At 51.1% G+C, this 26,520-nt stretch overlaps 2 protein-coding genes and 1 non-coding gene across 3 annotated transcripts in view; 2 read left to right on the forward strand and 1 right to left on the reverse strand.

The window, feature by feature from the left end:
* LOC149344523 (BTB/POZ domain-containing protein KCTD9-like) overlaps positions 1–26,520 on the reverse strand; it is a 201,445-nt gene that overhangs the window by 141,049 nt on the left and 33,876 nt on the right. The window lies entirely within an intron of this gene.
* Positions 20,188–21,709, forward strand: LOC149344524 (uncharacterized). The gene has a single exon (XM_089542804.1). The coding sequence runs from the start codon at positions 20,189–20,191 to the stop codon at positions 21,707–21,709; it is 1,521 nt and encodes a 506-aa protein (XP_089398930.1). The 5' UTR covers position 20,188.
* On the forward strand, positions 23,738–23,810 carry TRNAR-ACG (transfer RNA arginine (anticodon ACG)). Its single transcript has one exon. It is a non-coding gene; the product is annotated as a tRNA-Arg (tRNA).

Raw genomic sequence — 26,520 nt, forward strand, 5'->3', positions numbered from 1 at the left:
GCTTGGCACTTTCTATCGCGCCTTTTACGCGCACACACACACACACACACACACACACACACACACACACGCGCGCACACGCACGCACGCACGCACGCACGCACTCACGCACGCACGCACACACGCACACGCACACACACACCCACACACACACACACACACACACACATTTTAGTATGGTGTGCGGCGCCACTACATTGTTGACGCAAGATGTCAGTCACCTAAACAAACAGCATTGTAGTGAATAGCGCAGTACTGCAGCTTCGCGCGTAGCATTGGTGATAGATTTTTGTGGTTGCCATCAGTCAACTATGACAAATCATCCTACATCAAAATTCTTTTGATCACAACCGCGTAACAATGGGCAACTAGGGCACACACACAAACACAAGTGACTGCAACCAGTCGAATTTTTTCAGCGCATGCATGTGACATACCTGGGGCACAGTCACTTCGAAAAAATTGCCAAACTTTCCAACGCTATAAAACAAATTAAATTATTATGAGCGGGCAACTACGCCCCGAAAAGCACAACCGATTATCACACATGCAAACGCGTCCTTGAAAGTAGATTATGTTACGCAACCATATTACAACGCAATCGGTTCACATAAAGCCTAGACCACAGGTATGTCTACACAAAAGTAAAAGCTAAATATCCGCTCCCATAGCGCATGCCGTTCCAATTCATCTTGGCAGCGTTAAGTTTGAAATGATATTTGGCAAAAGACGCCATTCCAGAAATAGCACTCCGAGGATATCCACTATAGTGTCGTGGGCTCGCCCGCGGACCACTTCCGCCGTGTACTCCGCCATCAAAGCGATCGCTATTAAAAGGCTTGTTGGTCAGTCATCATAGTTAAAGAAAGCCCAAACAGCCACTTTAGTTCATCAGATTTCTTCTGCATTGGGCTCTTTTCTATCTACCTCGAGCAAGCAAGATGCCGCCATAACCTGCGTGAATCTTATCGCGATGTCTACTTGCAAGGCCAGGGTCCTCTCCTTGCATCTCAAAAGGAAAATTGTACCGTTTGAAGTAGTCAGCGCCAGTCCTGTCCACTTCTTCGTTTGTCCTTGTCTTTTCGCGCTGCATTCTTTGACCATGACCCACGAAGGAGCAGAAGTTAGTAGAGCGATGATGGTAACCAAGCGGTCGTCACACACCGCCATAATCAGACGACTGACCAGAAGCAGACGAAATGCTAGGTGGCGGGGCGGATTGCAGAAAATGGTGTGTTTTTTTTTACTCCACTGAGGACTTAGGGTGCGTTGAGACCAAGAAACGCCACTTAAACATGGGAGTTATAAGGAGGAGAATCCTCCTTTATGCCTCATCACTGAGTGCACGGAGTAAAATAGGTCATCTAGCACATCTTTACTGCGTATTGATGGAGTAAATGTTTTTGCATATGGAGTTTAAAGATGGTCGTCAACCATTTAAACTCCCATTTGGGTTGATCTTTGTAGGTACTCGCACAAGTCGGGCCGAGTCTCATCATCCGGTCGACATTGCCAACCGTGCGAGGGTTTTTTTATCAACAGATAGGGAGTGTAAACGCGCTAAACATGAACTGGGCAGTCAAAACCAAAAAGCGGGAGCTTCGAAAGCAAAGGCGCATGTGCGCTGCATGCGTTGGCGTCGACAACATCGTGGCAGAAACGCGGCACTGAAGATAAGGCTGTCGGCGTTCATTGGCCTTGGCGTTGACAAAGTTCTAGACTCCGATGATTCTGAGGAAAGGAAGGGCGCATAACTGGCCCCCTGGGTCAGTGGACACCTCATTCGCACCTTGAGGTAGGTACGTGGCAGTGGTGAGAGAGATGTGGGTTGAATGCGTTAGCACTGGCTCCTAAAGAACGACTAAATGTGTGTTTATGTCTAACACCCAGCCTAGGCATAGGTCTGCATGTCTAGCCAGGCCTAACCACAGCTAAACTGAGGCTTAACCAGGTGATACCAATACTTTCACCTGCATAACCAGGGTTAGCTGAGCTAAGCCGCAGCCATTTTTTAAATCTTCCATACATTGATCTCATTTCTACCTAAGCCAGGGCAGAAAACGCAACACAAAGTTCATTCCGGCGCGCGGTCTACTGCGCGCCAAACGGCGAGCGTTGGGTGCGTCTGCTAGCTGCCCCGGCGCTGGAGCCAATGTATCACACCACACCGAAGCGACCTTGGCCTAGGCGCCGCCAACGTCGGGATACGCCGTCGGCGTTCAGGTCTGCAAGACGTGTGGCGCTTCGGCTCCGTCATTTTTTGACAGGAGCCACGACTCAAGTCATTGGATCCCATCAATTTCGCTCCCTTTGGATTCGGCAAGTTCATCGGCACCCGTGGACACCAAATTCATATAGGTGGGCCCCCTTTTACAAATTTTAACGCGGTTTTTCCTTCCCGCCTCCGGCGCCGACGCTAAGCCTAACGGCTGCGCCGGCGTTCGGCTGTGAGGGAGCCGCTTCTTTCGGCAAGATGGAAGAAACACTTCTGCAACGCGGCTATGACCCGGACGCCATGTCTTGGTCGACCGTTCCCGTCACTGTGGAACCCAAATCGGCACCCGCGGATTCGATCCGCAATGCAAATCTTCTGCGTCTGCTTGAGCGCCGGTCCAGACGCGAGGCCAAGATAGCGGCGAACGCCACGCAAAATACCGACAAGGCTGCTGCTACCCGCCAAGCTCCCGCCTCGCAAAAGGCGAAGGACGCCGGCCCAAAGGGCCGCAACCCTGTTACCAAGTGGAGGCCCAAGCCTTCACCAAAATTTCACCTAGACGACTTTGTCATCGTCATAAAGCCCCGGAAGTCATTGGCCATCCGGGACGTCTTTCAATACGGCGAGCTCGGTGCCGCGTTCGGCGCTTTCCTCGGGGCGCCTAAGGCGTCCGAGTTGAGCCTCCTTTTATGCAAGGACCAAAATTTGATCCTCGCCAGCACCCGGAACGCCCACGTCGCAGACCGTCTGCTGGGAGATTTTTCTATCAAATCGACCATAGGAGATGTGCCTCTCGCCGGCCATCTCAAAGAACATGAAGAGGACGTCTGTTATGGAGTCATTACGGTGGCCAACCATGAGACGTCCGAATCTCTTCAACCTAGCGTGCAGTGGAGGAGCGGCACTCTACTGGATATCCGCAAGTTCGGAAACTCCAACAAGGCCCGGCTCACCTTTGCCGGCACGGTTAAGCCAAAATACGTCCACTACAACTCTGAAATCGTCTCAGTGCAGCCGTATTTGCGCACTATTCCGGCCTGCAGCTTGTGTGGAACTGTCGGCCATCGGGCAGACGCTTGCCCCAACCCAGCACAAGATAAGTGTGGCCTGTGTGGACAGCAGGCACCCATAAAAGAGGGGGTGCGGGCCCCTCACCAGTGTATGGCCAAGTGTGCAGTTTGTGGTGGTGGCCATGCCACGAACTCGCGGGACTGCACTGCAAAATACCGTCCCAACAAGCCAGCCGCCCCTAAGGGCGGGAAATCCAGCGTGACGGGCAGGCAGCCACATCACCCTGGTAGCGTCGGCAGCGACGCTTCAAAACGACAGACGCCTACCAGCGGGAAGGACGTCAAGGGCTGTCAAGTGGCATCACCGCCCCCACACGGCGGCCAGGAGAAGCAAGCCCGCTCCCAAGACAAGAATGGCGCGGCCGGTTCCTGGGCCAACGCTGTGAAAAATGGCAAACAGGTGAGCGGTTCAGGCAGGGTTGCCTCCTCCTCCCGCCCCTTCTCCCCTGCCCCTCGCTCGGCGGCTGACGCTGAGCTCCACAACCTTGTAGCTTCTCTCCGGGCCCAAAACGAGATGCTACTTGCCAAAATTGAAGCCTTAGAGGCTAGAACAACTCCCCATCCCCCTAGTAACCCCGACACAGAGGCTATGGAGAGCGAGACGGCGGCGACACCGGCTATGGAACCTTCCCTTGCTGAGCTCGAAGCCCGTCTCAATGCCAAATTTGACACCTTGTTGGAGACAGCGATGGAACGCCTTATGGCTCGAGTCATGGAGGCTATCCCCTCTATGATCGCTCAACACGTCGCGAGTAACCCCCGCCTATCTCGCAGAGCCGGTCCCCTTAAGGACGTATCTGGTCGGCCCTCTAGATTATCCCGGCGAGTCAATGACCTCGACGATGACGAAGACAGCTGCCCCCTTCCAGGTGCTGAGCTTCAGCCCCTGGTATCTGGCTCGGGGGCAGCCTCACTACCACCTATCACGTCAAAATCTGAGCATGGCGGGACACCCTCGGTATAGGCACTCCCCCCTTTCCAAATCGGCTTCCCCCATTACGATTACTCAATGGAACTGTCGGGGGCTCCGGTCCCGTTCCAAGCGCGCCGACCTCCGGCTTTTCCTATCAACCTTTGAGCATTTGCCAGCGGTGGTTGCCCTCCAAGAGCCAGGGAAAGGCGCCACACTAACAAATTATACGACGTTCCAGCAGGACCCCTCGTCTTGTCTCTGCGTTCATAGAAATTATACAGCCAACCAGGTCGACTTAGACATACAACTTGAATACTCCTATGTAATGGTGACCCTCCTCCCACTCCGCAAGCAGGACCCACCGTTACACATACTCAATATATACTGCAAACCGAAATTGCCGAATGTATCATTCGCGGACCTCTTTAGCCGCGCGCTGAGAGTTGCGGGTCGGGACCCCCTCCTGATTGTGGGCGATTTCAACGCTCCCTCTCGGATGTGGGGTTACTGCCGTGAAGAGAAGCGGGGACGCAAGTTGGCGGAGCTTGCGTCAACGCTGGGCCTCACTCTTCACACTGACCCCACCCATCCAACTCGTATAGGCAACTCCGTGACAAGGGATACGTGTCCGGACTTGACCTTCACCCACAACCTTCAGTATGCAGACTGGGTCAACACCGAGGAAACCCTCGGCAGCGACCACTGCCTCCTGAACATTACGATTAGGACCTATCCTTTCGCGCGACCAACAACACAAGCCCGACTCCCAGATTGGACCAAGTTCAGGCAAAATTATAACACTGCCACACCAATACATGAACAAGGCTACCAGTCTTGGTCAGAACAATTGGTCTCTAGCGTTCGCTCCTCCGAAACTCAAATTCAGCTCTCAGAGGCGGTTTCTGATGTGGACAACCACCTGCTCCACCTCTGGGAGGCCCGACATTGCCTCGTCCGTCGGTGGCGTCGGCAGAAGCACAACCGGAAACTTAAAGCTCGCATCGCCGAGCTCACTCAACGAGCGGCTGAGTATGCGGCCCAACTCGCCGACTCCAACTGGGTGGCACGATGCAACACGGCCGCGCGGCAAATGTCCAGCCGGAACACGTGGCGACTTTTTCGCGCCCTAATTGACCCCACGCAAACACGCACGGAAACTAAAAAACACCTCCAAAGAGCCATACACAGCTTTCAGGGCAACACAACTCAGTTGGCGCACAAGCTCCGGGACCAGTACTTGTGCACCACCCAGGACCCCCGCGGGCCGGCGTACTCTTATGCAGGTTCTGAGAACGTTGAGCTGGATCAACCGTTCCAGCTCCATGACCTGAGGGCGGCCCTGGCAAAAATGAAACGTGGCACCGCTCCGGGTCGGGACAAAATTACAGTCAGATTGTTAGCCAACCTTCCCGACCCGACATACTTGTCTTTACTGAATTACATTAACTCAATCTGGCTTGGAGAAGTACCACTCCCCATCGACTGGAAGACCGCCCTGGTCACCTTCATTCCTAAACCTGGAAAGGCCATCAACACGGACAACCTCCGCCCCATCTCTCTGACTTCTTGTGTGGGCAAACTCATGGAGACGATGGTACGCGACAGGCTGTCCGAGTTCATGGAATCCAAACATCTTTTCGCGGACACCATGTTCGGGTTTCGCCCACAGAGATCTGCACAGGATGTCCTGCTACAACTCAATCGGGCTGTCCTTGACCCCGTCGAATGCGCTCACAATGACAAGGTCGTACTCGCCTTGGATTTGAAGGGAGCATTCGACAACGTTACCCACGAGATCATTCTCACCCACCTCTCTCAAACTAACTGCGGCAGAAACGCCTTTCAATACATTCGGCAATTTTTGACAGACAGACAATCTTACATTCGAATCCAGGATAAGGAACATGGCCCTTTTCATTTAGGAACCAGGGGTACACCACAGGGCGCGGTGCTCTCTCCCCTTTTATTCAATCTGGCTATGATGCGCCTACCGGCCCAGCTGGGCGCTGTCACCGGTGTACAGCATGCGCTGTACGCCGATGACATCACCCTGTGGGCCACACAGGGTTGCCTTGGAGACATTGAGGCCAACCTGCAGGAGGCGGCGACCATAGTGGACCGTTATGCTCGCCGCTGCGGCCTCCAATGCTCCACCCAAAAGTCTGAATTTGTGCACATACGCCCCTCACCAAAGTGCACAGCCAAAATTTCATTGTCTCTTGAGACAGGTCCAATCCCTGAAAAAATCGAAGTCCGGGTACTGGGGCTCTTTATACATCAAGACAGACGGTCAGAAACAACATTGGCCAAACTCCGTCAGGTGGGGGACCAGGTGGGCCGCTTAGTCCGCCGGGTTTCTAACAAGCGCGGGGGGTTACGATGTAAGGACGCCTTGCGGCTGGCGCATGCATTTTGTTGGGTCTGAGGCATCCCACCGCTGCCACCACTGTTGGGACTGTGAGTCCCAGCCAGGAAACGGTCGAGGCGACGGTGAGTAATAGGACGTTTATGTACAGTATGTACAAGGGCTTTTACATGATACAAGGGTCAAGAGCACCACGGGCAGGCACACAGAAGAAGGGCGGCCCCGGCGGCGAGCGTAGCTCCGGCGTGATGGCTCTTCTGCTGCCCGTCTGCTGCTCGGGTTCAGCGCGGCTCCGTTTTTATAGCCGCTGGTAACGGTTACGGCAGCCAGCCGTTCAAATCCTCCAATCACTGGCCACCATTCAAATTAGACCAATGGTCGAGAGCCGGCGAGCGCCGGAGGAGTTCGCACCGACGGAGAGGAGGAGAGGAGGAAGGGTCCGTGTCGGCGCCGCGGCGGAGGGATGAGTCACGCTGCATGTCGCGACTTGTCCGAGAAAGTCTGGGCCTGCTTTGAGTGTCGGCGAGCCGGCAGCGCTTGTTTAGACACGCCCGCCAGCGAAATGTGGGCGCCGGCACGACAGCACCACCGCCGCCAGACAATGCGCCACGAAGACGAGCTACTTCCGCGTGGCTCGGATGCGGGGCGCGCTCGTACGCCAGGCTCCTCCAAGTTCTCGTCCGGTGTTCAGCCGCAGGTAGCTCCAGGCTCCTTTCCGAGAACGGGTCCCGCTCGTCAGGACAGGATCACTGCTCCGCAGCTTAGTCGCCCAGGTGACTGGATCAGCTTCGCTCGGTCCTTCGGAAGAGCTTGCTTCACAGCATCGGTCGTTGATCGTTCTGCAGGTTGCAAAGAACCGACCGACAACAGGCAACACCCAACACGAGCAAGTGCCCTCTGTCACCCGTCAATACACCAGACTTAAAGGTCACAAAACTCCGCTAGCAATAGTTCTGTCCCCTTTTCGTTCCCTCTTCTACAAGAGACACATGTGGGATACAAGAACTCCAAAGTAATTAACTCAAACAAAGTGTCAAACACATAAAACTCTCGGAATGAAATGAATGCAAAATAAATTCGCTCTCTTGAGATCACTCGGCCAGAAGACACTCAGCTGAGGCCACAAATGAGGATATCAATTTTTCCCCGATCTACGAGCGAACTTAACAGCTGTTCGCGAAGAGACAAAATGTAGGTCACGAGGAGGCGAAGCCAGCCTTGCTTAGAACACACGGCTTAGTGCGTCTACGTTCGCGTTTTCCTCGCTTCTAACGGACGGTAAACGACACCCGCTACAGCGGAAACTACTGACTCTGCCTCTTTCGCTGTGCTGCGCTTTTCTCTCTCTCTCTCCACTACCGTGGTAGCTAACGTCTCTGCCTCTTTCGCGGTAGACGCGCTTTTCTTTCTCTCTCTACTACCGCGGTAGCTAATGTCTCTGCCTCTTTCGCGGTATACGCGCTTTTCTTTCTCTCTGTACTTGTCTTTCCAGTTTCTACGGGAGCTACAGTACGAGAGCGATTCGCTTTCATAGACTGGCAACTTGTCCCTTTCTTTGCGCTTCGCGCGCGAGTCGCGATATCCCATAGTGAGTGCGCAACGCTTCCGATGGGACCGTTCTTTCTTTCTCTCTGTTCGTGGGGGCAAGTCAGACCTTGCACGAGTCTTGACTTTCTCGCGCATCCGTTTGCCTTTCCGCTCGGTGTGTAGTTCGCCTCTACACGGCCTTTTGATTTTACGCCTACTAAGTGGCGTCATTTCGAACCGCGGCTTTCTATCGCGATAACTGTGCTTGGCTGAGCGCTTAGACGGTTTCTTCTTGGCAATTTTCTTGCCCCTGTCACTGCGGCCTCGTACAATCTTTCGCTCTTTGAGCCGTACAAGCGCTTTCCTTCCGCGCGCGTGCCGCTTTCTATGGGAGCGCGGTTTCTCCCGTGAATGCAGCGGAAAGCGAGAGCCCGCATGAGAGCACGTGCCTTTGCGCGTCTCGCTCTCTCTGTGCTGGCGGCAAGATTCACACTTGTCCCGCTCCTTAATTTTTCGCCTCCCGGGCAGCGCTCTCCTGAATCTCGGTTTGGTGCCTTGGTGCACTTTTCCGCGCGAATGTTTGCACGATTTCTTTTTGCAGTTTATTCTACTGCCCAGACCTATGTGCCCCGACACACTTATGCGCTTCGCTTTGCGCGATAGTAATGCCTCGCACATTTCTTTAGCTCTGGTTCTGACGCTAGTTTCAGGGCTGACAACGTGACTGACTTTACTGAAGTCATTTTGCCGGCGACGCTGGCGCTTCCGATGGTGGAAACCCATTTTCGCGCGTTTGCCTTTTCTCTCTTTTCGGCCGCGCCTGTCTTTCTTCTGCCTGCCTTTCATCTTTCGGCGGTACCACTCTTTCTTTTGCCTGCCTTTCATCGTCTTTCGGTGACAGCTCTCTCTCTTGAGTTTGCCTTTCCTCTCCTTCCGACGGCAGCACTGTTTCTCTTGTTTCGCTATCACCTTGTGGCGATAGCTCACATTCCTGAACTGGCGGTGCCTTTCCTTCCGGTTGCAGCTTTTTATCGTGAGCTTTCCTTTCACTTTCGCCTGTGAAAGCACATTCTGCTTCCGTCGCCTAAGTTTCTACTCTCTGACAACGTCGCTTTGATTGTCAGCTGATTCATATGTGCTACCTAGATCAGGCCTGTCTTTGGCGCCTTTACTAGCCTCCTCCAAACTGCGTTCTTCCTTGTCAGCGTCTCTGAGTACGCATTCGTCCTCATCTTTCTCGGACGGGCTGACGTCTACCGCCCCTATGTCGTCTGGAACGTTCTGTTCTCCACTGTCGTCCAGCACCTTAGTTTCTTCAGGCGCAGACGAACCAGTGTTTTCTACTGAGATTACTGCTGACACGCAGCTCTCGTCATGCTCCTGACGCGTTTCAGCCAATTTCGGTTGAGGGTCGGCTGTGCACTCAGTCGCGGTGTTCCCGCTACTGCAGCTGCTTTCAGGAATGTCGTAAAGCTCAAAGCAGTGCGGAAGCACGGGACTCGTTTCGCATTCCTCGCCAGAGACACTAACGCACAACTCAGCGTCCGCAAACTCTCCATGCGCCTGCTTCCGTTGATCGTAAATTGCGGGTTTCTGCATTTCTGCCGAACGCGCTGCACAACACGGTGTGCCGTCCTCATCTACTTCGCTTGCGTCGGCGCAAGTGTTTTCACTAATGTCCAGACGGACGTCCTCTCTGCCCTGTTCGGCAACTTCTCCTGCTTTCGACACGCTAGGAGTTTCGCTTTCCGGTAACTCCGCCACAATCTCAATGGGCGAGACCTCTGTTAGTGCATCGTCCGATGCTGTGACTACCTTATCCGATGGTGTAGAGGTTTTCTCAGTTGGCGAATGCGGGGCAATTCCCAATGTTACAACAGCAGTTACATCTGCCACGTACGGACTACCTTCCTCTGTGCCGCACTGGCAGCTCTGCTCTACAGCTACGCACTCTACCTCTGCGTCACGATCTTCCGACCCTTCAGCATTTTCGAGCCACTCTAAAATGTCGGCTTTAAACTGGTACGGAAAATCGTTAAACGATGGGGTGCTATTCTCTCGCAGGTACCTTTGGCGAAGGTCCAGCGGTGACACGTTATATCTCGCCAGTAAGAAGCTTTTCAGCTCATCGTAGTCCGCCAAGCCGTCGTCCAACAGGCGCTTGACAACGTCATACGCTTCGCTGGAAAGCAGGGCTACCAACTTCTGTGCCCAACCATTCCGCTCAACGCGCTTTCTCTCGCAGACGCGCTCGAACTCCGCCAAATATTTCGCCATATCTTCAGCGATCACGAAGGGCTGCGGCCTGTCTCTCAGCTGCTGACCGTTAGTCTCATGCAGAGCAGACAATGTTTTATATCTCTCGAAATCGATCTCATGAGCTTCAAGCTCCAGGTCCATCAGTTTCTTAGCGCGGGCATGCCGTTTTATTTCAAGCTGCCTCCGTTTTTCTGCCTCTTCGAGCTCAGCTGCTTCTGTTTTTCTGCCTCCTCGCGCTCACGTTCTGCCCATTCGCGCTCAAGCTGCTTCTGTTTTTCAGCCTCTTCGTGCTCACGGCGTTCTGTGATCTCTTCCCAGGCCTCATTGGCTTCCTCAGACGTTACATTCTCCTTTCGCATGATCTCGAGAATCGCATGCTTTGGTTTTGCGGGGCCCAAATCAATGCCCAACTCTTCACAAATTTCGACGAGTTCCTTCACTTTGAAGTTCTCCATCGCGCACAATAGCCTCTTGTAGTTTGCCCTTTTTTTTAGAATTCCCTTGCCGTTCACTACTATAGCGCTACTAGCATGACACGCGCAAGTAATTCTTTCCAAAACGCCTCGTTTACTCCCTCTGCACTAGCTTTCGTTTCAAAGCGCTCCGACTTGGCTCGAAACAGCAAAGCTCTCCTACAGTGCTACACACACAGCCCTACTCTAGACTACAATCACGTGTGCTAGAGCAGTCTGTCGAATTGAGGGGAAAACATCAGGCACTCACCGCGCCGAGGTAGCTGACGCCGGTCGATCCCGCAGCTGCCATCCACTGTTGGGTCTGGGTGTCCGAGCCAGGAAACGGTCGAGGCGACGGTGAGTAATAGGACGTTTATGTACAGTATGTACAAGGGCTTTTACATGATACAAGGGTCAAGAGCACCACGGGCAGGCACACAGAAGAAGGGCGGCCCCGGCGGCGAGCGTAGCTCCGGCGTGATGGCTCTTCTGCTGCCCGTCTGCTGCTCGGGTTCAGCGCGGCTCCGTTTTTATAGCCGCTGGTAACGGTTACGGTAGCCAGCCGTTCAAATCCTCCAATCACTGGCCACCATTCAAATTAGACCAATGGTCGAGAGCCGGCGAGCGCCGGAGGAGTTCGCACCGACGGAGAGGAGGAGAGGAGGAAGGGTCCGTGTCGGCGCCGCGGCGGCGGGATGAGTCACGCTGCATGTCGCGACTTGTCCGAGAAAGTCTGGGCCTGCTTTGAGTGTCGGCGAGCCGGCAGCGCTTGTTTAGACACGCCCGCCAGCGAAATGTGGGCGCCGGCACGACAATTTGTAACCAGTCGAATTCTATATTCGACTACATACCTCCACCTGTGGAAGCAAGACGAGGATTCACTCGAAGTCATCCTCCGCAAAATTATTAAGCGGGCTCTGGACCTCCCCGTGACCACCTCCAACAAGCGCCTCCTGGGGCTGGGCATGGTGAACACATTTCGGGAGCTCCGGGAAGCTCACTTGACCAACCAATACACACGTCTCTCGAAGACATCGTCGGGTCGCCGCCTTCTTGCCCGACTACACATCCAACACACCACTCTCATGGAAGAGCGCGTACGTATTCCATCCACGTGCGCCCTCTTCCCGCGAACATGAACCGTGAGGACCATAATGGCCGGCGCCTGGCGCGGGCGGAAGCCCTGGCCCGCCACTATGGATCGAAACCCGGCGTATTCTACGTGGATGCCTCCGGCCCCCACCATGGGGGATGGTTCACGGCCGCAGTCGTCCACGAATCCAAAACAGTGAACGGCCTTACTTTCCGAGCCCGTGACATAACACACGCGGAGGAGGTCGCCATTGCTTTGGCTGCATCTCATTCCAATTCAAAAACAATTATTTCCGACTCGCGAGGGGCATGTCGGAACGTCGAGCAGGGCTGGGTACCGTATCTAGCCTACCGCATTCTCCAAAACAGCGTCTATACCGGGGACCCCGCTCACCGGCGTATCGTTTGGGCTCCTGCTCACATGGGCCTTGAGGGAAATGAGGCAGCTGACGCCGCCGCCCGCGCGCTCTCTCACCGGACATTCCCCTCCGACCCCGACGATCAGGAACTCGAATTCTCTCCAGCTTACTCGTTTAAAGACATTTCTTTACTTTATCAATCTGGCCATAGTCTTTACCCCGCCCGTGTAAAAGTCTCTCAAAGGCGGAGGAGCGGCTTCTGCTTCGCCTATATACAAATACTTTGCTGTGCCCGGCAGCTCTAAAACACTTTGACCCTTCTTTCTCTGGCAGCTGTCCGCACTGTGCGGAGAAGTCTTCGGACATCTACCACATGGTGTGGGCCTGCCCCTCCAACCCTGCTATCCCCCCTCACCCCAACCCAACCCGGGAGGACTGGGAGGCGACCCTGCTCGGCTGCTCTGACCTGCAGGCCCAACGGGCCCTGGTCGCGCGAGCCCGGGCAGCGGCCGACGCCACTGGGGTCCGGAACTAGGGACCTCCACCTAGTACTTGTGAGGGCTGGCCCCCTTTGGGTCAGCTCATACCTCACCTCCCGAAGTTTATCTGTAAATAAATGTTTTCCACCACCACCACCACCAACGTCGGCGTCCGGAAGGAGCCGAGAGTAGCTTAAGAGGAGGAGGAAAGAGATGGCCTTATTTTTAGTTCATTCTGGCATGCTGGGGTAGGAACGTGCGAGTAGAGCAGGGTCGTAGGGGTCGTTGCGAGGTTCATGGGGAAGCGTGTGAATGGGAGAACTCCAAGGGTCATTGGCAACGGTGGCAGTCCGGCCAGTCTTCGGCTCCAGCGAAGTCGAGAAGCGTCCGTGGCAGGGTGTCGAACCGGAACCGAACCTGAACCCGAAACCGGAACCGAACCCGAATTTTCACCTGGAACCGGAGCCGAACCGAACCCATATTTTTTTCGCCATCTTGGAACTGAACCCGAACCGGAACGATTCAAAGGAACCGTTCCGAACCGGTTCGGAGCTCGGTTCAGCCCCGCTTTTTTTGCAACCCGGCACACTTCTTTTTTTTTTTTTACACAAAATGAGATAGCCTAGCGCGTAGGTTTATCCTTCCCAAGCTGTCTGTGCTGGAAAGTGGGAGAATGGCACCCAGTACTTGAGACGACAAAATTGAATGAAGTATGGTGTGTGGAAAGAAACCTAATCGACTGTTCTGCAATATACTAGCGCCAATTCTAAAGAACTGTAAGTCAGGTTTATGTGACATCTTGAGTTATTACTTCTCCTTTTCATGTTTGCGTATGGTTTTAATCAAATTGTTAGCATTGATCTAACTCAATAAAGGACTATAGACACCAAATTTTTCCTTGCGCATTTTCTTCTTTCAAACGATGATTTCGACATTGTTATACATGGAGCACCTCTTGGTATTTGCCTACAGCCAATACATAATTTGTTTTTGAATTTCTTCGTGAACTTGTTTTAGTTTCATCAGCGGAACGATGGCTGTTAACTGTGGTTAAATTTAGGTTACATGAGGCACGAAATAAACCGGCAATGTAACTGCTCGTAAGTCGTTTGTTGTAATTCTAGCCTTTGACGCAGGCTGGTTTATGTGCAGTAGTGAGTCAAAACAAAGTATCAGCGTCTATATCACAGTTTTTGCAGGCCTCACGTGACAGTTCAACTACAAGTCACAGCATTTTTGGGTTGATGAAACCGAAACAGCATGGAGAATAAATTCTTTTCAAAATTATTCAGCGGCCGTAGGCGAATACCGTATGGTGATCCACGTATCCCAATATCTAAGTCATCGTTTGAAAGAAGAAAGCACCCAATAAAATTTGTGTGCACAGTCCTTTAAGCACCGATTGAGAATGCCTTCCCTTTATTTGTGTCATTTAGCACAAATATATGAAACATTAGCGCAACGACCCAACAACGCTGTGGCAGCAGTTTTTGGGAAAATGAAATGGCGCAGTAACAGTGTGAAAGAAGAAAGGAAGGAAGAGGTGCAGTTGGGGACGGCTTCGAGATTTTTGGACTTCAACATGCACTGACACCACACAGCACATGGGTGCTTTTTGCGTTTCCCTCCAACGAAACGCCACCGGGTTCGAACCCGGGTACACCGAATAAGTAGCCGAGCGTCAAAAACACTGAGCCACAGCAGTGAGTAGAGCAAAGTTTACTTTTAGAAGCGTTCGTTGTCACCGACAGCAGGTACTAAATAAAATCCTTCATGATGGGTCAGTGGTGCAATAAAGAAAAAAAAAATGCCGCGGTGGCTGTGGAGCTAGGCTGCTGATCCAAGGTTGCGTCGCATCCGAGCCACGTGCACAATCACATGACCACGTCTGCGGAAGCGGCGATCGGAGCAGCGGTGAGCCACGTGGTCTTACGTCACAGCCACACCTCCGGCGCTCCAATCTGCTGAAGGTCAAAATGCAGTACTCGATGACCTTGGCGCAATATGACGTGATAGAGCTGTCGCTCCAAAACTCTGGCTGGTTATGTTAATCTGGAGTCCACCACTACAGCGTCCATCGTATAGAGGCCGTGTATACTCGACACATCCAACACAAGGTATTATTACTGTTATTACCAAATAAAGGATGGACAAATTGATGCAGCTTTTTTTTTTAGAATCCGAATATTCTTTTTTGCACGTGATGGAAAAAAGCAATGAAAGGCAGACTCATGGCGGTGGTGAAGCTATACTTATAAGGAAAAAATTAAATACTGATTACACAAAGGGGCAATGCCGAAATGCATGCGTTTGCTTGCATGTGATAGTGGTTACGCACAGAAAGATGCTACTGCAATGAGATGCAACTGCGATGAAATGATTCCGTTACGCCGAACTGTTCTGCTTATAAAAACATGATGCCAGTCGCTAGCAGGCCGCTTCATCACACTGTTCTCGGACTGCTTGATCTTGGATTCTCTGTCTCGCGGCTTATATCTACTTTTCGCTGTCATACTTCCGTTTCTTGGTGTCTGAGACGAGAGGCTTATGCTTGTTGGCGTTTTTTCGTAGAACGCTTGGGCAATGGCATACGTTGAGCATTCACAACAATCCGCCTCGGCCACATCCATCGGGTGCAGGCGAGTGATGGGGGACGGTGGAAGGGGTGATGCTATACAAGTGAGTGGCCGGATGTGCGCTTGCAGGGGTGTGCATCAACAAGTGTGGAGGCTGAACACACACACACACACACACACACACACACACACACACACACACACACGCACGCACGCACGCACACGCGCACACACACACGCACGCGCACGCACGCACGCGCGCACACACACACACACACACACACACACGCACACGCACACGCACACGCGCGCACACACACACACACACACACACACACACACACACACACACACACACACACAGTGCGGTTATTTTTGGGAAGGGAGGCTAAACTGCTAACGCAGTAAAAAGGAAAACTAAACGGGTATGCACACTCCGAGTTTGATTCGTATCAGTGGCGGCGCAACAGAAAACCTCCGTTTGGAGATGCCTTAGGTTACTCCGCCATCTCCGAGGCTTCTTTTTATCGTTGTTGCATGAAATATTAGGAACCTCTATGACATTCCTCGTGCCTTGCTTGATCTCGTCGAATTCAGAGATCTCAGCATAAGTCCTTACGCCACCATGGCTCCCTTACTCCGCCCGCTCATCGAAATTTCGGAATGAGTCAGGAGATTGAGCTTGAGCGGCATATTCCTTAAGCGGTAAAGAGCTCTCTTCTCTGAATAGCAACCTCGTTGAACGCGGGGGTTCTGCGTGTTGATCCATCATGCGGGTGTTCCACACGCTAAGCGGTCCTACGAACACGAAGAATTCGCACGGAATTCTGGAGTCTTTCGTCGCAGACAGAAATGTTATTGTGAAGTGCATGATCTCAATGTCCATTTTAAGAGACTGCTGAAGTATGCCCAAAAAAACGCAGCATCACGACAAAAAGAAACAATTACTTTGTTGCTCAGTGATTTCTCGTTGCTCTCACGGGTAGCAATTCACTGACCACGGCACAAACGCCTCCTTAGCGCAAAGGTACGTCCTAACACGTAAGATACACGTTTGAAGCGTGAAAAATGTTTTTGCGGCCGATTAAAACTACAGTAAAGCCCATTTATAACGAACCTGACGGTCACGCGGATTCCGTTCGTTATATCTGATGTTCGTAGTGTTCGTAGTAAGTGGACTCTTCGTATAAAAGCCAAAAATACTTAGGCCACTAAACGTGGCGTTTATTTCTTATAAAACTGCTTTATGCGCGCCTACTTGTGCAAAGCAGATCCTGCAGCGGCTCTTTCCAGGCTATCTAGGGTGGTCAGTTAATCCTCGTGGAGACCCTTGCTGCCAACTATCAAATTTAGCGACGGGCGTATAACTAATCGTGGTTGAAGTGTCCACAGCAGCTGGTGGCAGGTCGGCCACATAAAAAAGATTCCTGAGAGTACGGGAGTGCTTGTACTTGGTGTTCGTCTTCGTCACAGCCCGCACTTCTGCAATTTTGGGGTCTACAGGAGCATAGTTATATATATATATCTAAGGGAACATCTGGCCAGCCATGGATCAACGAAGCGTTGTCACACATCTACATGCATCCGGTCACGTGTGTTTTCGAGCTGCTTCTGTCGTTCCTGTGCTCATGCAGCGACGAAAGTAGCGCAGCGCTCGTGGCACAGAATGCATCAGTTGAACTGGCTAAGAACTGGCCGCTGTATGGCGCTACCTGCACGTGGAAGCAGCGCAAAAGATAAAGCCGTCTGGGCAGGCTATGCGTACCACGTGACCAGCCCGTAGCTAGCACGCATGGCTAGCAAGGCTTTAAAAATTCTCAAATCGCTGCTGTTACTTGATCCACGACCATGGTCAGTAGATACGATTTCGACGCTGCCCCTTTCTCACACGCACCGCGCTTCTTCTACTTGAGAGGCTTTGCCCAGCCGGCGAACACGCAGGCAGTGATTACCCTCCTTTGCCGTCGACGCGGGCTTGGCCTGCTGTTACTTACTGTTTGAATTAGGGAGTTATAGCATATCATTACCGTGTTTACGTTACTGTGTACAGTGTTCCCAGACGCCGGATTTTCCGGTTAGCGCTGCGCACTGCAGTGCCGCCTTTTATCGCATTTTTGGGTCGACATGTTCATTCCGGAGCGGTGTCGTGAAGGTTGAGAGACGTTCTCTCACTCCGCGCTTACTGGAAGCACGACCTCTTCAACTTCGAGGATAGTTTACCGCGCCTCCTCGTTCGCTATAACCAAGTGGTGCGGCAAAAGTTTTTAGTTGTATCTGCGATGAATTGTCTTTGCCCTTATGCATATTTTCTCGGTAACACCGTACCCGTTCGTAATAAGCGAGCGTTCGTTATATCTTCGGCCGTTGGGCTGGACTACATCTGCTGAATTTGTATCAAGAAAGGCTAGGTAAGGCTGCAGATATATGGGTAGAGGAATTAATGACCGATCACAAAATTTGTCGTCTGCCTTGTAGAGAGGTCGTACAGGTATCCCAAGGAAAAGCGAAGAGGGAGAAAACCGAATGGATCAGCACAAAGTTCTCTCACGACCATGTCCAGAAAAGACAGACGAACACTGAGCCGCCTATTAAGCACAGCTCCCAGAAAGGGTTTGTTTGTAGTTTAAAAGATAAATGCCCTGAAACAAGTTGGTTAACAAATGGTGCACGACACATTCACCAGACTCTACCAGGCGCAAAAAATTCTGTAGAGGCACAGGCTCCCTTTGATAGCCCCCAGGAAAAGTTACAAAAATTCTACGCAGTGCAAGTACACCTTCTTCCTAGCAGAACGCTGCACTTGCAAGAATGTTGCAACGCAACATCCCAACGAAGATGTTACCAATTTGTGTCTGTGCAGAAACGAAGCGCCTCAACCTAACTTATCCAAGCGTGTTTTTTTTATCATACTCTTTTTATCAGAACAAAAGAGGTCGACGTCATCATAACAATTCATAGTCGTAATTTCCCACTTTACTAGTAAGAATATACGATTAGCTGCCTTTTTTTAAGATACTGAGCTACAGGGGCTCTAGATATATAACGCGAGTCACAAAGGCTATTTCGAAGAGGAGATTTCAATAAAATATGTTTTGGTATGCTCAGTGTGTTAGGGAGAGCTATTGCTCCCTCGAGGCTCTCGTTCGGGGGGGGGGGGGTCTCGCTTATTCCCGTATCATGTAGGAAAGGGCGGCGGGGGGGGGGGGGGGGGGGGGGGGGGGGGGTGACTGGCAAGTCGGTTTCGGGACGACAAAAAGGTGTCTGTCTGTATATAGGAGCCGATGCATGGCAGCTCCGTTTCTCGATAGTGCGCGGGAACGTAGAGGCCGGGTGCGGCGGTCATGTCGGCGCCCGCGTAAGTGCACTCCGCACGAAAAATTCCCGACTGACTCGAGCTTCAAAAAGATCAATTTCTCGCACGACGGGGTCTCCGAAATCGCTCAAGCTGGAGAGTTTTGTAGATGCAAAATCCACCGGCTTTTCTCCTCATATATCGTCAGACGGATTATAGCATACACATAGCCGTACATTATATTTCGAGTTTATTTCATTTTACGGCTCTTGCCTTTAATTCGTCTTTTTGCCGCGGACAATAAATAAAGTGGGTAAAGTGAGGAAATCTCTGAACAAATTTTTGCATTTTTTATTTTATATATCGATGCAACAAAAAAAAAAGTAAACACCATAACAAGCTTGATTAAAACTCATCTACGTTCTAATTTTTTTGCCCTGAACCGGTTCGAACCGGTTCAGTACGGTCCGAACCGGTTCGAACCGGAACAGAATGTCGCTCTGGAACCGAACCCGGAACTGAACCCGAAAGGTGTGAACCCGAACCTGAACCGAACCCGAAAAAATTCCGGTTCGACACCCTGGTCCGTGGTGATCTACCCAGCACTTACACTTACCACACTGTTACAGGGTGGTTACAGGTCCTATTACAGGAGTGAATCGACCTTAGCGTGGTGCGTCAGCGCGAAGATGACCTTTTTCTTCCGCGTCCCCCGCTTTGTTGTTTTTTTTCGGCGCCGCGTGACTTTTATGGGTGCTTGCAAGGGGAATGGATATTCTTTCTTTATATCAATTGGTTTGTTATCATCTGTTTCGCTATATAGTCGGATACAACTTAAGTCTGCAGTGAAGCTCCGCCCACACCCTCATTACCGCCAGCCACTGTTCCTCCGCGAGGTTGCAAAATAGTCCGTTGTTCAAGCTTTCCTTGTAACCTAAATAAAGATCTAATCACAAAAAAAAGATTATACAGGCATAGATTTTAACATTTTGACTCGATTATTAGAGTGGCGCATTGAAAGCTTATTTCTTGATTGAGCTCAAATAAAGCGTTTGCAACGCAAAAACCCGGCGCGCGCCACGCAACATCGCAAGAGGCAAAAACCATAATTTGAAACATTTTGTGCGACAATGGAAATACTGTAACTTTCTTCAATAAAAATTAATATATAATAACTCTCATTACTGTTTACGGCGGTATAAAAAAAAATTGTTTGTGCTAGAGGTGCTAATGACGCTTTTCACTGCTGAAAACAGATGGCGCCACTGCCGCGTTTCAGCGAAAAAACGGCGTCTGCGGGTTTTGGTTTCACGATCTCTACGCAGACCACTACGATTTCGTTTCATGCACGGCTCAACTAAGTAAATAACGTTGTAAAACTTGCTACGATACAAAAGTTACCGTATTGCGCAAGCTCTGTGTGCAGTTTCACCGCAAACGATCGAGCGGTTGAGGCGGGAAAATTTTTGCAAGTCTTTACGATAAAAACGCACAGTACCCCAACACACCAAAAACCTCTCAGAAACGTCTAGCTAGACGTCTCTGAGAGGTTTTTGGTTTGCTGGGACGGTACTTCTGTTTCCAACATGGATGTCATTCCTGAGGACGCGTTTTTGGCTGAGCATAATTATGCTTCTGCCGTTCCTCCAAATGCTTCGTCGAGTTCGCCTTCATCGACTGCGCAGTTATCAGGTACGCCTCAGGAGCTCCAGGACAGCGCGACGACACCGAAGGGGTTATTCAAAAAGAACAGAAGTGGAAATGCCCTCTGCAGTGCCGCTCAGCAAATCGTGCTGAATGTTTACATGAGGCTGCGAGAAGAGGAACCGAAAGCATTGATCACGGAGATCTGCGAGAGGGTGAGCCACCTAACCGGTGTGAGCTTACGCAAGGTTTTCGATATCAAGAGCGCTGCGAAAACAATAGACGGGGAGCTACGGACGCCTCCACGGAAGCGGCCTAAACGTGACGGCTGCAAGAGGCGCATTCACACGTATGACAGCTTCGTATTGACCGCATTAAGGAACTGCGTGCACAGCTTTTTCCGGCGCAACGAGGTTCCAACAGTGCAGAAGATTGCTGCAGAATTTGCATCCGCGGACGCCTCAGAGGAGCTGCCTACACTTCAGCCATGGACCGTCCGCCGCCTCCTCCTGGACATCGGCTTCAAAAACGAGAAACGTGGGCGGAACTCCTTGCTCATCGAGCGCGAGGACTTGTTGCGGTGGGAACATAAGTACCTGTACGAGATCGCCCGCTACAGGGAAGAAGGCCGCAAAATATTTTATCTCGATGAAACGTGGGTAACCGCTGGCCACACAGTGAGTAAGGTGTGGTCCGACAAGACAATCGAGTCGTCACGCGACGCGTACTTGCGCGGCTTGACAACGGGGCTCAAGCAGCCGTCAGGAAAAGGCCAGCGGCTGATTGTGACTCACATCGGTAGTGAGGATGGATTTGTTGATGGCTGCTTGGATGTGTTCTTGGGGAAAAAAACAGGCGACTACCACGAAGAGATGGACGGCGACCGTTTTGAGACGTGGTTTAGATCCGTCCTCGATAAGCTGCCAGCTCGAAGTGTTATTGTCATGGACAATGCGTCCTACCATTCCAGACGCGTGGAGAATGTCCCGACACTCTCGTGGCGGAAGGCAGACATTCAAGGCTGGGTGGCCTCGAAGGCGATACCGTGCCCCGCCACCATGACGAAGAAGCAGCTGCTTGACCTTGTAGCCACCGTCAAGGCTCAGTTTGTAAAGTACAAGGTTGATACAGCTGCTGAAAGTGCTGGGTGTGCTGTCCTTAGATTGCCTCCCTACCACTGTGAGTTTAATCCTATAGAACTTATTTGGGCACAGATTAAGAATGGAGTGGCAGCGCTGAACACCACATTCAAGACGAGGGATGTGCAGGCTCTTCTGCTTGCCGAAGTGCAGAAGGTCACGGCAGAAAACTGGGCCAATGCTGTGCGGCATGTGAAGGACATCGAAATGCTGTTCCGGGAGAAGCGTGGGTTTAGCAACAAGCTGGAGCCAATCATCATCAGCTTGGGAAGTGATGACAGCACTTCCGAAACCGAGCTTTCTGGTATCGAGCCGTTGTGGTGATCTCAGCATTGTCACAAACAGCGAGTCATATGCTTTTATCACCATAATGTACGATCTTGCTTCAATGCCCCTAGTTCTGCCATCTGATAGGTGTAGAGGGTTTAACGTCTCAAAGCGGCTCAGGCTATGAGGGACGCCGTAGTGGAGGGCTCCGGATATTTCGACCACCTGGGGTTCTTTAACGTGCACTGACATCGCACATTACACGGGCCTCTAGAATTTCTCCTCCATCGAAATTCAACCACCGTGGCCGGGATCGAACCTGCCTCTTTTGTGTCAGCAAGCCACGAAATAAATTTTACCCATTGTATCACTGGTGGGTACCCAATTATGCCACCTCTTGAGCCTACCTCTGCATCACCAACCACGAGGCTCCTGAAGCACAAGCTCACTTTGCAGTGTTGTCCTGGAAGCCTCATCGTTTCCATATAAGATGAACTCTCTGATGTCAGCGGTGCCCCTTCGATCGCTCTCAGTGCCGTGAGAGATGCAACTGTAGGAGAGCACGGCATGCCTCTTTTAAGTGATGTTCAATGTTCTGTGTTGCTTGGTGGCGCTGGTCCATTGCGATCATCTCCCCTTTGAACTCTCTCTTTCAACAGTACGCATTAACAGTGGGCAGTCACTGTGTGAATGTAATGTTGAAGTGTAAATGCAGTGTATGTGTATCTCTATATGTGTGAATGTCATCCCATTCTTATACAGGCTCTTTCATCTCCCTGAAGCCACTCAGTCTCTGCTCTCTTCCCTCGAATCATCCTGCACAACACAACAATATTGTTTATTAAATTCAGCAGTAAGCATGAGGTCTTTCTGCTGCCCATGTCTCATAGGTGTTTTGCTGCAACTCGAAACACTGAGTTATTACAAACAGCAGTGAAAAGTTGATCCAGCAATATTGTGTTGTGGACTCCTATATATTGGTGTTCAGCATAAACCAGTTTTGTCGCAGTTGCTGATTATTGAACATTACCTGTTCATACCACGTGGTATGAACAGGTGCGCTAAGCAGCTGCAGCTGCTTAGCGCACCTAACCAAGCAAATAAATTGGGCCCAAGAGCTTTCCAAATTTCTAATCATATGCAGCTTAATGTTTTATATGCAGCAGTATACAAAAGCATACAAAATTGCACGGCATCTACGAATCGTCAAACGCAGCTTACGACTCCGCCGTCGAGTACGCGGCCGTCTCGTGTTTCGCCTCCATTGAAACGCGGCCGCCGCGGCTAGGATTGAACTCGTCATCGGGCTCAGCAACCGAGTCAACAGAACGCCCGCAAAGACGGCACTCACCTTTGCTCAGCGACCAGTTCGGACAGCGCTGAACAGCTGATACAATACGCTCGAAGCTTCGGTTTAAACAGCGAAACAAGGAGCACTACAGCAGTGTATGCGTGCACTTGACATGGAAAGACTTCATTACGAGTTGTCTCTGCAGTTAATTTGTGCCGTGCTTACGCTGCACAGTCTTAGCGGGTGGGAAGTGAGGAACTGCAACGATGTCGAAAATACTGGCTTTCTTCGCTTCAGCTATTAGATTTTAAGTATCACCCGCGTGATCGAAAACTGCGACCGGGGAAAAAAAAGCGAAGCTCGCTTAACTCGACGTAAAACGAGCTCAGCAAGCAGCGACTACGAAGCGCCAGCGATGAAATGAGCTCTACCGCGGCCTTTTCAACAGTGAAGTGTTGAAACACTTCACACTTTGTTCATGTCTGCTGTACACGCACCGTTTCCACTGATGAAAACACACTACAACAACAGCAGACGATGCGGAGTACAGTTACAGTACAGTGAACGAGAAGTGTGGTATCAAGTACGACGCCATTTTGAAAAGGTCGCATGACGTCGATTTTTTTCCTTTCTGTGATTGGCGGGCGGAGCAACACAACGCACACGGACTTTGTGCCCAGTGTTAACAACTGCTGTTTTTTTAAGTTGTATCCTACTATAGTGAGGTTGAACAGTGCGGTGCCATCAGCAGAGCAGACGAGCAACACCTTTTGTGAAAGGCTAGGGGTTCGCCTGGGCCTGTGGCGCAACGGATAACGCGTCTGACTACGGATCAGAAGATTCCAGGTTCGAATCCTGGCAGGCTCAGTTTTTCTTTTACCGCTTCTGATTTGTATATTTTGCATAACTTGTATATTATAGCTTGAATTATATTTGCCTTTTACATTAAATTTGTATATTTCCCCGCACGAATTCCTGTGTGGCTGCCTATATAAATGGTCTCGCTTTTGTATTTTTCTGTTTTTACATTTTGTCATTGTACTTTTACACCCTGCAGCAACCTCCCTCACGGGGGTAGCAGTATTTCAAATAAATAAATGGGGTAGTCACGTGGTCGCGGACCGACCGAAACTACCCGTTGCGGGGAACGCATGTAAAAGCTCTGGCTGTGAAAGAAATATGGATGACGTCATTCGCGAACAGAAAAAAAATCAGGGGCGATCAATTAGACTGAGTGCGACAGCTACCCCGTCAAAAAAAAAAGGTGTGTGTGTGTGCGGGTGGGGGGGGGGGGGGGTGTCTGACGGTGGTCCTCCTCTGACCATCGCCGTCCAATCGCAAAGCACTTCTCGTATATGCGGCACAGCATGCATGGGTATCGCACAATCCAAAACACAGATCTTGTTGCGAGCCGGGCGCGGAGTCGAAATGCCTTTCGACACTTTTCGAACCAAAGGCCTGATCCGAAGCGGCGGCCATCCGCACAGTGTCCAAGGGCAAAAGAAGCGACAAAGTCTGCAGTACGGGTACGGCAGGAGCCAAAGCCGACGGTCCTCGAAGCGCGATTCGCAGGGCCGGCGTTATTGCGACCGGGTGAGAATAACGGAAATCCAAGCCAAAGCGTTATTGCTACCCGGTGGAAATAACGAAAAGCCGGCCCAAAGCGTTATTTTCACCCATGGATTGCCTTGGCTTCGTTTATTGTTGGCGGACGGGATTTGGGCCGCCGTTTTTGCATCGTTTGCTTGTTTGATCGGCCCCTGTCAACGCCTGGACGTGTGATGTCGGGGTCGCGCTTCGATTTTAGGCGGTGTGGTAAAGTTTCCTATGGTCATGCAGGCGTTTGGCATCATTCTCACCGTGTATATGTGACCTTTTTGCGTGACGCGTTGTGATCTCTTGATTCGTTGTGAAAGGACTCGTGTGTGCTTGCGTTGTTAGGGTGCTCGCGCTTGTGCAGTGCCTTCGAAGACGCTCCAGCTTTCTCCGGAAAATCTTGTTATAATTCGACATGAATACGCTTTCATTTCGCGTAATTTATGAGTTTTGCGAGTAGGCATATGTGCGCTCATTCGTTTCGGCATTCAACCTGATTTGCGCAGAGGATATATGCAAGTTAATAATGAGAATTCATTACAACGTGGGGCCAGGGTCATAAATACGGTCCAGGCACGGTGGTTTTGCAGTCCCTGAGGCATTCGTCAGTTGAAGCGAGCAGTGGTTCCGTATGTACAAGGTCGTCCACCCTTAACACGCGAGTGCGTGGCCCCACTCTGGAGGGCCACGGCACGGCCGCTCATCGCAGCCAAGTGGCGCAGGAGAAGTTGGACCTGGACGTGGTGCTTCACGTCATCTACCACTTCGCTTCGATGCGCGGCCGTGTCGTGCGCAGTGGCCCTCCAGAGTGAGGCCACGCGCGTGTTCGTACTAAGAGTTGACGACCCTGTACATTCCAAACGAATGGCAGGAGTTTTCAAAACGCACTTGGTGAATATTGCCCACGTGCTAACAGTAAATTGCGCGGGGATTTTGCAAATGTTAAAGATGCTCTGCCTCGTTCGAAGTTCCCTGGAATCGTTTGCCTTGCAACGATTAACTCGGTCTACATCGGGGGAGATAACTAGAAACATACCCAGGCGGCTGAAAGAGCATCGCAGTGATGTCGGCAGGAATCGAACAGCTGCTGTGGCAGAACATGCACAACCAGGGCGTGAAATTGCTTGGGAGAGTTTGGAAATCTTTGCGACTGAAAGAAATTTGTAAGTGTGGCTGCACCTGGAATCCTTTATAATATAAATGATTCCGAAGACAGTCATCAGAACAAAGGGAAACCTTCACCAGGCTTATGCAAAGCCATTGCCCTGATTAGTTAAGGAGCTGCTTTGTCATGACCGGTCCTTCATTTTGAAGAGCAACCTGTTAGGGTTCTGAAATGTCAATCAACGTGTTCGACATGGTCAGTGACCAAAGTTTCATTCTACTATTAAGGCAAAATGGAAACTTCACGACGTGTGCCCTATGCACCGAAGCTAACTGCAGTTGCGCCCTAAGCCCACAATATATTCCACAATTAACGTCAAAAAGGTGGCCAGCAGGTTCAGAATCCTTAATTGTTTTGTAACACTTCTCTCACGCTGCCTTGCCTGAATCCGCACACATTTTGTGTTAGAAAGCATGGGTGACAGAAAAGACATTACAAATAATTGGTGTACTGCATTGGTGTTCTGTGGGAATACTTAATTCCGTCAGTAGGTCATGCTAGATGGCCTGGCAATGGTGTATACTCCCCCCCCCCTTTAAGATGCATTCATTTACCTATGAGATTGAACGTCTTTTAAGAGATTAGGGTACCAGTTATAATAGCATAGACATGATGGCACGTGAACAACTTTCATAACTGGCTTGTCTTTTGAATTTCTTATTTAATTGCAGTATTGCTTTGCATTGAAGCCATACTAATAATGATTCATTTATTCCTGTGTGCAGTGCTTCAGCCAGGAAATAAATTGATTGGTTGCAGCTCATTTCCCATGTTTTCATTCCTTGTTTGTGTGCTTAAACCACTCAAACTGATATG

This window comes from Amblyomma mixtum, chromosome 5 (genome assembly GCF_055824585.1).
Source record: "Amblyomma mixtum isolate Tamu chromosome 5, ASM5582458v1, whole genome shotgun sequence".
Classification (NCBI taxonomy): domain Eukaryota; kingdom Metazoa; phylum Arthropoda; class Arachnida; order Ixodida; family Ixodidae; genus Amblyomma; species Amblyomma mixtum.